Source organism: Sciurus carolinensis, chromosome 3 (genome assembly GCF_902686445.1).
Source record: "Sciurus carolinensis chromosome 3, mSciCar1.2, whole genome shotgun sequence".
NCBI classification, from domain to species: domain Eukaryota; kingdom Metazoa; phylum Chordata; class Mammalia; order Rodentia; family Sciuridae; genus Sciurus; species Sciurus carolinensis.
In genome coordinates, this window is record NC_062215.1 from 128,438,614 (window position 1) to 128,453,686 (window position 15,073).

Below are 15,073 nucleotides of genomic sequence, written 5' to 3' on the forward strand. Positions count from 1 at the left end.
TCCATAGTTCAGCTGGTAACTATGATAATGTCAGAAGTTAACCATAGGGTGAGTTGGATGCAGATTTTCTGTACTGTTTAGATTTATCTATAAGGCTAAAATAATGCAAAATAAGAAGCTGAAACATTAAAAGGCATCAGGGAACCTGGGAAGAAATGAGGACTAGTTGGGTCAAACTAGAGGAAAACAGAGAAGCATAAGAGAAGTAAGTTGACATTCTACAGTCACTTTCTCCCTGGGAGCATCTGCTGATTCAGGGCTGCTGCTAAAGGAAGAGACAGAAAGACAGCAGGGTTCTGGCAGCCTCACAGGGTTGGAGAAACAAGAATGGGTCTAGTTATTGGAGATTATATATATATATATCCATATCCAGAACAGAGAAGGAACTCTGCAAATCAGTAGAAATAACAAGTGAGTAGTCATTTAACAAAAACAAAAATATTCAGATAGTCAATAAAAAATAAAGTAATACTCAATTTCATTAGTGATTAAGAAAACATCAATCAAAACTAAAACTACAATGCAATACCATTACATACCCACCAGAATGGCTAAAATGAAAAGATAGTCAATACACAGCTGGTGGGAGTATAACTTAGAAAAACAGATCAGAAAACTGGAAGTATTTACTAAAGTCAAATATATGCACACTCTCCAACAGTGATTCCATCTATAGGTACATACCCAAAAGAAATGTGCACAGATGCTCACAGGTGCTACTCAATTTACAATGAGGTTATGTCTTGATAAACCCATTGTAAATTGGAAATACTGTAAAATGAATTTAAGATACCTAAGCTACCAAACATCATAGCTCAGCTTAGTCTACCTTAAACATCTTTAGAACCCTTAAATTCACCCACAGTTGGGCATTGTAAGAAGTACTACACCACACACTGCTACCTGGAAAAAGATCAAAATTCAAAATTTGAAGTATAGTTTCTACTGAATTCACAGTTTTGGCATCACTGTAAAGTGAAAAATTTTAAGTTGAATCATGGTAAGTCAGGGACTCTGCATACACATATGGTCATCAAAGATACATACAAGACTATTCATGAGAACATTATTTGTAAATCTAAATGTCCATTAAGTAAAAAGGATAAATTATATATTGTGACACATTCACAAAGTAGGAAACTACACACCAAAGGGAATGAATGAACTATAAATGCAATCACAGGGATAAATTTCAAAAACATGATGAAAGAATAAGCCAGAAGAACTACTAGATACTGGTTGTTTTTGATCTGAGTGCTTGTTATTTGGGTGTGATCTATGAAAATTCACATAGTACTACATGTGTGATACCTGTTAACTACTAAGACGAAACCTTTATTATTAAAAGTGAAAATCTATAGTGTAAACATCAAGATAGCCCCTATATAGAAATCATTACTATTTCAGTCAACTCTCAAATAAATTACTTGCCAATGAAATATCTTCATTTCTATAAAGAGAACTCCAAAATATAATTTCAGCATTATGAATGCTGTGATGCACTGTAGATGGCAATAGTAACAGATGATCATTTATATTATTAATTGTGGCTTTTAAACAACCATACTCTAAAATAAGCAAATATATGATTTTCTTCCCTCATTATGAACATCACCAAAGGTAACTTGTTAGAAAAGAGCAAACTGAATTATGAATGGGCTTCAGTACCTGAGGCAGAGCTCTGACTACTGGTGGATGAAGAGTCACTCTCCTCACTGGAAGACTCTGAACTGCTCTCGCTGCTGTCAGAATCAGAGTCGGAGGAGTCAGACTCAGAAGAGGATGATGCTGAAGACGAAGAGGTCAGGGAGGATTTATTTTGCTCAACATCTGGTTTTTGTGCCACAATGACCTTTGGTGTATTTTTGAGATGCTCGCGCAGTTCATCCCTAATTAGAAATATAATCTGTTAAAATTATGCCTCGAAGGCAATAGTAAGATAATTTTGTAAACTGAAAATAAAATTCCGAAAATAATCCTTACGTTAAACCTCCAAGACCTATAGAAGTAAAGAAGTTGATGGCAAACCGAGTATTTCTTGGATTATCTCGTGGTAATAATCCTTCAAAGAATGGCTGTAGGGTTCTAAAAAAAGAAAAAAGTATTAATAAAAGAGAACAAATAAAAATACAAAATTCTGATACAGTCACTTTTCAATCTATATATTAAATTAGTAGATGAAATATAATCAAGTAAGTAGTTTATGCATTTATTAGGTTAGATCACATGCCATTTAAATGAAATGAATAGGCCAAGTAATAATTTACTAAACTTGATTTCTATAATTATACAATTAAGATTAAAAAACTTGTTTATACATATACTAATACACATATCCATACAAACATATGTGTGCATATATATTTTAGTTTGAGTTTAGAAAATTTTAGAAACTTCTACTGTTTTTATACATACACTGTATGCATACACAGCATTGTGCAAAGCATAAAGGAAGTGGGGAAGTAGTCAACAAAGAAAAAGATCAAGGATGAAGATTGCATATATTTACAGAGGGGGAACAAACAGAAAAACATAAACAATACAATTTGATGTGGGACATTTGTTATGAGTGCCATATTGAATGACAACCCAATGGAGTTAGGGAAAAATGTTTCACAGAAAAAGATGTTTCATAGAAAAAGAAAGTATAAGAATGATTAAGCATCTGCTAGACAGATCAAGCAGAGAGGGACTGCCAGCAGTAGAAACAGAGGTAAGGAAGCATGAAAGAGCCAGACATTCTTAGGAAATTTGGCAATATTGGTGTGACCACAGAACAACTTCCTAAAGAGGGAATAAATGAGCCTGATAAAGTAGACAGGCATGAAATAAATATCTAAAACCAAGAGAAGATGAAGGAATAGCTCAGAAACAGCATGTAAAACATAGTGTAGACCTTGGTGAACTGTAACTCTGGAGATGCAGGCTGAGGAGGAGACAAAGACTAAGAAGAATGAGAAGAAAGAGAGGAGCCACAATGAACAAACAGTCTAACTGAGGCAGAGAAGTGAAGGAGCATGAGACTGAGAAAGACTACTGAATTTGGCAGGTAGTCAATGAGAAAATTCAAATGACAGAGTCGGTAATGTGAATGAAGTAGCAGTTGACCTCAGTGAAAATGAGAAATGTGAACAAACAGGAAGTAAGAAAGTTGAGACGGATTACTTAATAGTCCTGGAACAAGACCTTGGTTTCATGTAATAATCTGAACAATTACCTGACTGATACTAATTTGTATTTAATTGTCCATTCATAACAAAATATTAATTATCATTTCAAGGCTCAAAACTAGGATAAAAATGAAAACAAAACTGTAAATTCTCATCACTGAAAAGTTCCAGTAAGCATGTAAAAACAATTTTGTATATTCTAACTAAATTAAGAGGCTTTATTCTGTGTTCTTACCACCTGAATTAAAAAACATCATTAAATGATGCCACCACCAGCACATTCAGAGTAGACAAATGGATAAAGAAAGTCCTAAGGGGATTAACTCTTTTACAGTCAAGGCTGAACTGTCTGCTAAAGTGGGCAAAACCCCTCAAAGGAAATAAGACTAAAACATACTAAACGATTAACTTACTCATCCTTTAATCTTGCATTAAGTTTAGGAAGACCCATGTATTCACACAGTTCCTGGAAAAATATTTTGACAAAAATTCTACTAGATGATGTAGTGGTTTCTTCACTCAGTTTTATACATTCTAGAACCTGAAAATTAAAATAAAAATGGATAATTTTATTACCTTTATTGGTTTTTAAACCAATTTTATTGGTTTTCAAAAGGCAGGACAAAGTGACCAATAAATTTAAGCCTCTCTTGAAATTATGATTTATTTTCATCTTCAACCATAATTATATCCGAATATCTTCTCTTATGCTGACATGTATTATTTCTTGGCAAAGTTAAGACTACTTCTCTATACTAATTTTTAAATGTTAAGATGCTGCAGAAATAGATTTCATTTTCTTTCTTGTGTAATGTGCTTTTTATAGCAGGGAAGATATGCTGCTTGAGCACATAATGTTGAAGTAAGGATCACTACTAGCTCCTAAACTTCACTTATCAAAATGTGGTATATATGAAGGTGTGGGGCAAACTGCCTCTTAGAGCATAAGGCCATAGTTTTGTACAGCACATATAATACACAATAAAAGTAATGACAGAAAGAATGATGGTATATTCTGAACACTAAGATTGCAGCTTGAAAACTGAAACTTATAAAGAGATTCGTTAGGGCAAATAAAAAGGAAAGTAATTTCCAGTTTTTATGGGTTACTTCTTCCAGGAGTTCATTTGTTAGTCAACTGTTTAAAACTTGATTTTATTTTCTCAAACTGGGAAATAAGGAAGTAAAAAATTACTATGATTAGGCTGCTGGATTGGCTTACAAATGCCTACTAACATAGCTACATATTCTTAGTATGTTAAGGTACCACAAAAGTTATCCAATGTTTTAAGATCCGTGTTGCCTCATTCTACCGTTATGTTATTCTATTATGTGATGCTACTCTCTTTCAAACTGGATATAATTTCTTTTTTCTTTTTAAAATTCCTTTAGTTGCTTGTCTTTTTAAAATAATTTACCACTTTGAATTTTATATCATTGCCATGGATATATCTCCCTTTTTTATTATATGGTAGCTCTGCAGAAAGCTGGGACATATCTAATTCATTTTGATTGATTAGCATCTCTTGTGGCAGGACAATTGCTGGTAGCTAAATGATGGTGGTGAATGAACAATAACTGTACAAAATAAATACCAGCTTAATGAAGACATTCAAATTCCAATTCAGTGTACATTTCCTCATCAAGGATATCTTTCCTTGTTATATGACTATAGGATCTCCTCCCTATTCCTTACCCAATGTCAATGTCTGCTTAAAAGAACAAAGTTTGCTATCGCAATCATTTCTCTCAAGTCCTAACAAGAGGAGCCATGGAAACTTACTCTCTCAGGAAAGAGGGACAGTAATTCAGAGATACATGTGCCACCAAAATAGGGGACATATGTCCATGTCTCTCCTTTGTGATATGAGTATGCGTGAATATTGTGTGTGCACAGAAGATGAAAATATGTAATATTTTCTTTGAAATACTCTGTCATCACTATTGAAAACACTGTTGTTTGGACTATCTAAGATACATCAAGAATATTATTTCTTATACTTGTGTATGATTTAACTTTGCTTTAATTCTATGTTACATGAACATAATTTCAAAGATAGCAGTTAGAGTAAAAGTATCCCATTTCATTTTAATGTATACTTCCTAATAGGATAACTATGGTCACATATTTGAGAACAACATACATATTTGAGAATAAAAGGGGATTGGGAAAGAAGTATAAATATTGACCCAACTACTTACACTCCATGGAAGTGAATCAGTGTATAAAAGGTGAGCAAACATCTTAGCAACATTTCTCAATTTGTTTGTTTCCAAGCGATGGATTGTATCATATTGCTCTTTGAATATGCTTTCAAAGGATTCCATGTATTCCTTTTTTAGCATGCAAAATCGCTAATAAATAAAAAAAATCAAATGTTAATACCAGCAAAACTGAGTATCAATACAATTATGAGCATGTTAATATTCTTAAATTTACTGATCAAAACTAAGTATTGTGTATATCTTAAAAGATCATATCACTACATCTTTCTGTTACATGATGTTCAAAAAAGATGTTTTATATATATATATATATGTATATATTATGCTATCTGGATTTATATATGCTAAAACAAAATTAGATATGTGGTTGATCTGAGACACAATCATTTGTGTACTAAAAATATATACTTCTACCCCTATGAGTAGAGTTGGATTTAAAAATTACTTTAGATCATGATTTTCTGTGCTGCCTGAACATGTTCTTGACTTTATTAACTGATTTGCAATTTTGAAAAGACATTATATACTTTATAGAGAAAGTGTTACAAAGCATGTAGAATTTCAAAAAGTTCTGGAAGAATGATATACAATGTTAAAGCACTGCAAAACTGAAATGGGAAAGAAGGAAGATAAAGATAGTGAGAAACCTAAGGAAGTATAGAACAATTTGCTTTTAGCAAAGATATGTTGTAACATTAGACCAGACCACAAGGCAGAATCATGAATTTACTATATTTGTGGTCAAAATTCTGACCCTTAGTACATCTATTACATTCTGAGATGAAAAACAAGGCTGGAACTCACCCCAGCCAGTAAGCCAAAAAATTTCTCATATGTTCTTTGTTGGGCACAGCAATCAAGTATCATATTGCACAGTTCTTTCTATTTAGAGAAAAAAAAAAAAAAAAAAAAAAGTTAACCCTTTAAAAAACAATGGATCTATGCTCAATTATAATTTACCAATATTGATAATTACTTCCTACATTTCTAAATAAATTTAAAGAACTTTCACAACTTTGTAAACTTTAGAAATTATAAGCCTAAACACGGATTGAGGGATTTTTAAAATAAGTCTCTACTCTAGCTGATAGCACCTATAGCTGTTTATGAGAATTAGATTAATTATCTCATGCAGAGGCTAAATATACTGTATACTAAAAGGAAGTAGAAATTTTAAAATATAAACTCACCAATACAATATTTAACAATTCGGTTATACACCTCCCAAAGATAAAAATTCGATTGTTAAGGAATAAACCTAGGTAATATGTAAAAGGCAGAACATGATGAGCCTTTACAGAAGCACAAATGGGTACAACTTCAATTTTAACTTAAATGACCCTCTGGATGATATAGGAAACATGTATTTAGAAGAACAAAGAAAAAAATATGTCTATGGCTGAATTTTTTAGCCTCAAAATAAATGCTATGTATACAGATCTATCTTTATAGATGGATCTCTATAAACACATGGAATCATTCCAAAATAGCTGGAATAGACCCATCCAATCAGCTATTTAGTGGCTTGAAAACTTCTCTGTGAAAATTCTGTTCATCTAATGAACAAGTCCCTGATCAGAAAATACTATCATCACAAATATTTCTACTGAAATAGTTAAAGATTTTAATTAATAAATGTCATTTATTAATTCCTGAAATAATCCTAGTGAAATATGTATTGATCATAGCAATTTCACATATGAAGAAACTCATTCTCCGACCACTACTATAGAACTGTCTAAATATATTTTCCATAAAACATTTATTATGAAGTTTAAAATACTTTTTTTTCCCACATATAGTAACTGGAATATATTTTCTTTCTTTAAATAGAAAACAAACTTATGAAAATAAAATGTATATCCTTTCAACTGATTTTTATATTTTCAGTTAACAATCTTGACATTTTGTCAAATTCAACTACACAGATGTGACCTAAATAAAACTGTAAAGATTCTAAAAATATGTCAATAAGTATTTATTGTATACATCTATGTGTTAGAGACTCTGGTGAGCGGGTCTCAGGGTGGGTGAAGAGACAGGAAGGGAACCCTGAAGTAGCACAGAACATATGCTACAGAATTGTGCTGCCCAGCATGGTACTCCATAGCTCATTGAGGCTATTTAAATGACTTCACAGTATGAAATGTTTTAGACAGTACTGCTCTAGAAGCTGATAATCTGCCACAAAACAATTTGCTCAAAGTCCTCACTTTAAAAACACAGGAGTTACTTTCAAATGCCATTATATTGCTAGATTTTTAAAATAAAATATCAGTCACAAGTTAACTCAATTAAATGTTTATAAATGAGTTGTGAAAAATTTCACATAGTTCAGAAAATTTATGAGGCTTTCCTAAATTCTGCCATGTTAACTTGATATATTAAAATTTACTTTAAACTTTTCCTACCAATGTTGAATTTTACAATAATAAAGCAGTTAATCAGGCTTTTCACCAATAAAAGATAACAATATACTAACAGCTTTGCTAATAGTACTACTTGCAAAACAAATTATTTTCTTCTATAGGCTAAATGCAATTAAGAGTTTGTTCCTGATGGCTTATAATAATTAAATATTTTAATATTTCAATTAAATATTATAGCCATCTTAAGAGTCTTTTGAATGATTGAAAATAAACGTATTCAGATGCTTCAAAATATGTTGAGGTTGGTTCTAGAATAACTACCCTGTGGATTAATAGTAATAAAATTTATGACTTAATTCTTCAAATCATGTAATAAGATCATACAGTAATTTCAGTGTCAATTATAATTTTAAGGGTTAATTTACATATTTATTTCCTTCCATGGATAATATCCATGGAAGGAAAGGCAGAGTACAAATAGGAACCCTGTTATTAATATATTGCTAAACAAACTAAGAAAGAAAGAATTTTTTTTTAACTCCAAAGGAATAAATTTTGCTCAAAATTCTATACTAAGTCATTTTAAAAATGAATCATGTTTAAAGCATTAAGACAAAGAACTTATATCTAATAGTGACTTGGCTCATATAATCAAGAAAAGCTAGAAGAGCTAGAAACTGAACAGCCTACTATACCCAAACATTTACTGAAGCATCTATGCTGGATCTACTACTTATAAAGCAAGGTATAAAAATTAAAACCACCAAAATTTTGGTTCAGGTTCCAAGGACATGAAAGCTACACAGGCAGAGAGCAATATACAAGCAAAGGCAATCAGGAAAAAAAACACAAGATAATCTATTCAATCTGATCTTTACTATCCTTGGCATTAGGGTTCAGATACTCTGAATAGTGAAGTATACACTAAGGAAAAAGACAATGAGTATCTTGGGGCTAAAAACAGGCTTTATGTACTTTATGGATTCCTACATCCCTGATACTTTGCAGTGTTGGACAAACAGTATATGCTGAATACATTTTTGTTCAATGAATTAATGGATAAAAAAAAGATTTTTCTGTATCCAACTACAGCAATGTAACAGTGTGATCTTTATAATTTCTATAAAAACAATGCATTAGTTCAGAAGGAAGATGGATCAAATTTCCTACTGTATTTAAGTTATAACTTGATTTGTAGGCAAAATTCAGAAATTCTACATCAGGTATGGCATTTTTGGACAATCTTCCTATTTTTCCAATATACCATCCAAACATCCTGTTTAATTCACTGGAGTGAGTAGCATACATGAAACACCCCCTGGACTCCTGAGCTTTGAGTTATGTGAAATTGTAGAAAATGTACATTTTAAAAATAAGTATTTAGCACTGAGTTACTATTTCAATTTATAAAGTCTATTAATTGCCTTAAAGATTTTTTATAACCAAGATAAACTTTCTACTGGAAAAAAAAAAAAGAATATTAACATACTGTTTGACTTTCAGGAAACTCCATTTTCAGCAGTTTGTGAGCACATTCTTCAAAATCTAAACTGGAGATAAAATGGTAACAGGTTAAAAGCTTACAGCAATAAACTAGTACTCTTTCATATAGAAATACTACTTTACGACAGTTTTGAATAAACTCTTTTAACTGCTATTGCATATTATCTTATTGTTTATATAAAACAAACAGTTCTTAATTCTATAAGGAATGAAGCACAAATACATACTATGTAATATGGATGGAACCTTGAATTATGCTAAGTAGAAGGGGCCAGACATAAAAGACGACATATAGTGTGATTCTCTTTATAAAAATGTCTGAAAAGGCAAATTCATAGACATAGAAAGAAGATTAAGGGGCTAGGGAATGACTGCTAATGGACATAGGATTTGGTTTTGGAGTGATAAAAATGTTCTGGAATTAGTGATGATGGTTGTATAACTTTGTGAATATACTAGAACAACTACTGTATACTTGAAAACAATTAATTTTATGGTATATGAATAAAATTAATTTTAAAAGGCAAAAAGAATATGCATTGATTTTTATTATTCTCCCAAATTAGTCCAATTCAAGCTGTAACTAGTTAGATAAATGGTTTCTGTCATATACATTTTCTTCATTTTAAGGCAGAAAAAATAATAAAATACACAGTATATAAGATTTTCTCATTTATGCAATCATATTAAGCTTATCAAATGCTCCTCAGCTGCACACTGGTCATTTAAGTACAACAGTGGTAAATTTTTCAATGTTAGCAATCTTTTCTTTCAAAAACTGGGAAATAATAACTGCATATAAAGAATTTATTAACTATTCTGTTTTGACAATCCAATATTGAAGACACATATAAGTAATCCAAACCCAGGGCACTAGGTCCTGGCTCTATCTCAAGGAATACTTTAAAATACTAAAGATTTTCTCAAAAAATCAGCTGTTCTGTTCTACATTTGTTAAATAAATCTAACTACATTTAAGAACTTAGATAAAAAAGGTTTCACTTAACAATGAGGACAAAGATAAACTAAAGCTTTAAAATGTTAACATCTTTTTCACAAGTATTTACAATCAGCTAAAATTTCTAAGAAACATATTTTCATTCCTCAGTCACAAATACCCAATAATAATAATCACAATCAGTGATACTCAGTCACAAATCAATAACAATAAATGGAGGTAAAAACATCTGTAGGATACTATACTGATTTATATTTGCACATAATAAATATTTCAGAAGGATTTATAGACAGATTGATTTAATCTTGTTTCAATGAAGAAAAACAAGACTTGGAGGTTTTTGCCAGACTTGCTCCTGGACACAGTCCTGGGAGTAAGACCTGAACACAGAAATACTTATGAACATTATTCTTTCTCACTCAATGAAAATGTCACAATTAACATTTAATTTGAAAAGCAGTTCCTTGATATGTATAGTATGCAGCTGAAGAAACTGGGAAAAATTCTAATCAAAACAGGAAAAAATATAGGTTCAGTTTCTCATGCTTACATTAAAATCTCAGCACAGAAATGGAAATGATATTCTACCATACTACAACTCCATCTTTTTTTTTTAGATATTGTGGACGTTTTACATTTCTCTTACTCTGTTACATATTTTTCATATTTTTTCATTTCTCCCTGATTTTTGTCAGGAAGAGGTACCAGGAGGCCAGCATGACATCTAGTGCTTAGCCATCATTTTTATGTTATCATAGTTCACACCCATACACAGGGCTTCCACATTTCTAACACCCCCAAAAAGTATAAAAATAGTAAACAAACAAAATAATTAGCAAGAAAAAATATCCTTTTATACAGTGTTCATATGAACTGAATTTAAAACATCTTCAATATACTTTTTCTAAGAGAATTAAACTCAATGTGAATTTGATTCAGAAATAAAGCTAATATATTTGCACCTTTATAAAATGTTAAAACCATTTCTTTTGAGATCAGGAGTATAAAATCATCACCCACTGAAATACAACTATGAATTCAGTTTTACATTTCATCTGCATTTCTTAGATTCTATTACTTACTGAGTTTCATAAACACAAATAACCCAGGATAGTCCTAAGTGATGGAATAAAAAGAAAACTAAAAAGAGAAATCTTCCAGGGAAGAGATTTCGCAACATGCAACACTCAACAATACTCAGTACTGACAAACTTCAATAATATAGCCATACCAAAACATACCAAAACAGTTTAAAAGATGTGATTATTTTCTTCCCTAGTTCTTAAAAAAAAAAAAAGAATGACTATGCAGAAAAAATCTTGAAACTTCTGAAAAATAAGTCAAAGAAGTGATGAAGAAATTTTATTACTTTTATCTAATAAGTATGTATGACAGTTCATTTTCAGTTTTATCTAATTTTGTAATTAACTAAATTCCATACTTTATTAACATGTCTTTAATTTTCATATTATATTCTCTTTTCTGCTCTAGGATCATCTTCAGGATATCATATATTCAGTTATCATGTGTCCTTAGATTCCTCCAGATCATAACAGTTTCATATTTTTCACATATTTGTGAATGAATAAAGATAAGACATTTTTATGATTTGGACTGGTCTTCTAACTTCAAGAAAGTAAACTTGGAGGATTTTTAACTATTATAGAGTACATCAGAAAATTTGTGAATATCTGAGAATAAAATATCAAAATATTTCACTAAATTTTTAATCAGAATATTCCAATTATTCTGCCTAATATATGTATTTCCACCAAACAAGTCCATAGGTGAAAGCCTTAGAAATTGACAAAGAATCTTTTATTGATTCTGTTTTTATCTGTCCTTTTAAGTTTGATGGAGTATAATTGTATAAGTTCTAAAAATAACACTGATTATTTCAAATTAACATACTTAACATTCATGGAATAAAAATTTAATAACAAAAGTGTCTGCACTAAGTCATTATGTCTTTTACTTTGCAAAAGTAATGAAAATTTGCCAACTAGGTATCTAGTGAAATTTTATTTGCATTCTTTCCTAGTTGAGAATGTGTAATATCCCTTAATTGTAGAAGCAAGATTTCTTCCTGCCTCTCAATAATCTAGCCTTTAAATTGAGAACAGTATACTTCATTTGCCTACCTCACAGATTTAATAAAATAAATTGTGGTACAGAAAAATATAACTTGTACAGCAGGCAAGGTTCCTGTAATATAATAAATGGTACTGTGTGTTAATCATACACAGCCAAATATATATACCATATCTATCAGTTATGAGAATTAACTGCATTGTTATAGGTGATATTAAGTATGAAATGTTCTATGAAACTATGAATTTCAGCAGTATCATTATCTTTCTAATGTCAAAGATTTCTTCCTAAAATCATTCATGTTATTTATTTTATTGTTCCAAACCGAAAATCTACAAAAAGTTCTTAATTTATCATAAAAGTACTTGATAATTCCTATACCCAAGATTGTTTTGAAGTTGCACTATTATACTTATTAAATGAATTAAATTTGCATGATATTTTAGATCTCATCTTAGGTTGCTAAATAAAATGATTTCCAGGTTTAATACAAATTAATAGTGATTGAGGGGAGGATAAAGAAAAAAGAAGACAGCATTGAATTACTGTCTTCTTGATATGATACCAGTTTTCAAATTGTGTTTAAAAATGCTTGTTGATTTTTCCACTTTAAAAAACTTTTAAATTGGCAGGGACATGGTAGTACATCTCCCTGTGATGCTATCTACTACTTCAATAATATAAAATCAGACTAGAACGTCATTTAAAAGTCAGAATAGGAATACTTTATTTTCAATAGGAAAGTCAATTATGTAGTTTTATGTTTTGTGTTAAGTAAAAATGGATAATTTTAAGGAGTCACAACAATATCAGTCAACAAAAGATATTTAACAACTGAAATCTCCACCACATAGTTGTTAGAACTTAGTTTTATTCACAAGATTTCTGAAAGGGAATCGTGTGCATAAAACACCCTCACAGTCACATGCCTTGCTTGATGATTATAGTCTATTCTTGATTTCTAGCCTTGTAAACTATAACCATAAGACTTTTAGAAAAGAAAAAAACAAACAAACAAACAAACAAAAAAAACAGTTGGGGGAAAAAAGACACTAAAACAATCTAGAATCCAAACTCCCTCAGGATAACTACTGGTGATGAGTTACTGTATATCATTTCTATTCTGCTTGCCTATTTTTTAGTTGAGATACTACAGTTCTATATAGTTTGTGTACTTTTTCTCACGACTGTATCAAATGTGTCCACGTTTATAATAATTAATCATTAACCTAATTTTCAATGTGGCATAAACTGTACATTTAGACTTTATCTCAGACTAATTTTCTCCATTTCTTTTTGTTCAGAACAATTCCACATATATTTCTCTATCAACATTCATTTCATTAGGAAATATAATAATGAAACAGGGTCAAATGACAAGGATAGTCTACCCACCAATAATGTTTATGTCTATCTCACAAAAGTCATCAAAATTGAATCATTGTTAACAGCACTTCCTTGTCTAGATATTTGATAACATTTTAACCATGTTTTATTATTTGATGACTCTCCTATCCAAGTTCTTTAAATACCGATGCATTAAAGTGTTTGTGTTTCTTCTACAACCTTTGTTATACACATTTTTCTTTGTTTTAAACTCAGCATTTAGGAGCTAGGACTCTTAACGTGAGAGACAGTTGCTACAAGTAGGATTGACTAGGATTGGTACCACTATGAAATAGAAACTGTCCTGTTTCCTCATGCTTCAATATTTCATGTCTTTTTTGTGATCTGGAGATTACCAAGTTTAAGGTCAACAACAATAACAACCCCCAAAAAAAAGAAAAGAAAAGAAAAAGATTTCTTTTAAATAGCTATTTAAAGAGTTCACCTGTAACTCCTCAAAGTAAAAGTTGAAAGCTATATTTAAACAGTGAACCTGCTGCCCACATCTGATTACTATTAGATTTCTAAAGAACACAGAAATGAAAGGTCAAACTCTATTTAAGACTATTTACCTATAACAAAAAATTTCTTATCTTCTACTTTATTTTATTGGAAAATGATACTTTATAGTTTTTCATGTAAAAGGCAAAGAAACAGGTAGGAACACACCAAAATAATTTCTAACCCATGTTCTGCTGTTAAACATTTGAAAATGCATCTAAAGCCAAAAAGTTTTCAGACAGACTGAAAACAAGATGACTCCTACTTATGAATCATTATTACTATTACATCATACTAGATGGAAATATACAAAACCTACCAACAAAACAAAACTGAGAAAACATACTTCCTCCAGTGTAAAATGTAAATATTGCCCACTAAATCAACAGGTTGATTTTGCATACGACCTGACAGATGCACTAACATTTAACATTCTTACTTATTTATCTTCAAAACCAAAATCACAGTCTTTAAAGGAAACAAGTTTTGTCTTCATGACCTCACTGTAGTTCTTCCTTAATATTACTTCAAAGGATCCTTAAAACCTTCCCAAGTCTAATTCCTATTTCCATTTATATTCATTTCTACTTGCATCAATATTCCAAAGTTATCAAAACAGAGCTTCTCTGCTTAGAACCAGAATTAAAAACCAAACTAGAGAAAACAAAACAAAACAACACTAAGTTCCCATTACAAAATTAAATACTGTGTTAGTTTTTAACAGAGTTGTTTTCAGGTTTTTATAAGTGATATTTAACTATAAGAAGTGACATTGTTTAAAAATTCTAATATGTGACCTAATTAGACCTTCCATGTAAATAAAGAGAATTCACTCTTAAAGGAAAGAGTCAAAAGTTACAGGTCCACAA

The 15,073-nt window shown here is 30.7% G+C and overlaps 1 protein-coding gene across 2 annotated transcripts in view; it reads right to left on the reverse strand.

The window, feature by feature from the left end:
- Positions 1–15,073, reverse strand: part of Cwc22 (CWC22 spliceosome associated protein homolog) — a 65,114-nt gene that overhangs the window by 4,100 nt on the left and 45,941 nt on the right. For both annotated transcript variants that reach the window (XM_047547268.1, XM_047547269.1), the window contains exons 14-19: positions 9,255–9,315; positions 6,201–6,278; positions 5,373–5,525; positions 3,584–3,711; positions 1,984–2,085; positions 1,669–1,889 (exon numbers count right to left, since the gene is read on the reverse strand). In XM_047547268.1, the coding sequence (XP_047403224.1) occupies positions 1,669–1,889; positions 1,984–2,085; positions 3,584–3,711; positions 5,373–5,525; positions 6,201–6,278; positions 9,255–9,315 (743 nt within the window). The remainder of the gene's footprint in view (positions 1–1,668; positions 1,890–1,983; positions 2,086–3,583; positions 3,712–5,372; positions 5,526–6,200; positions 6,279–9,254; positions 9,316–15,073) is intronic.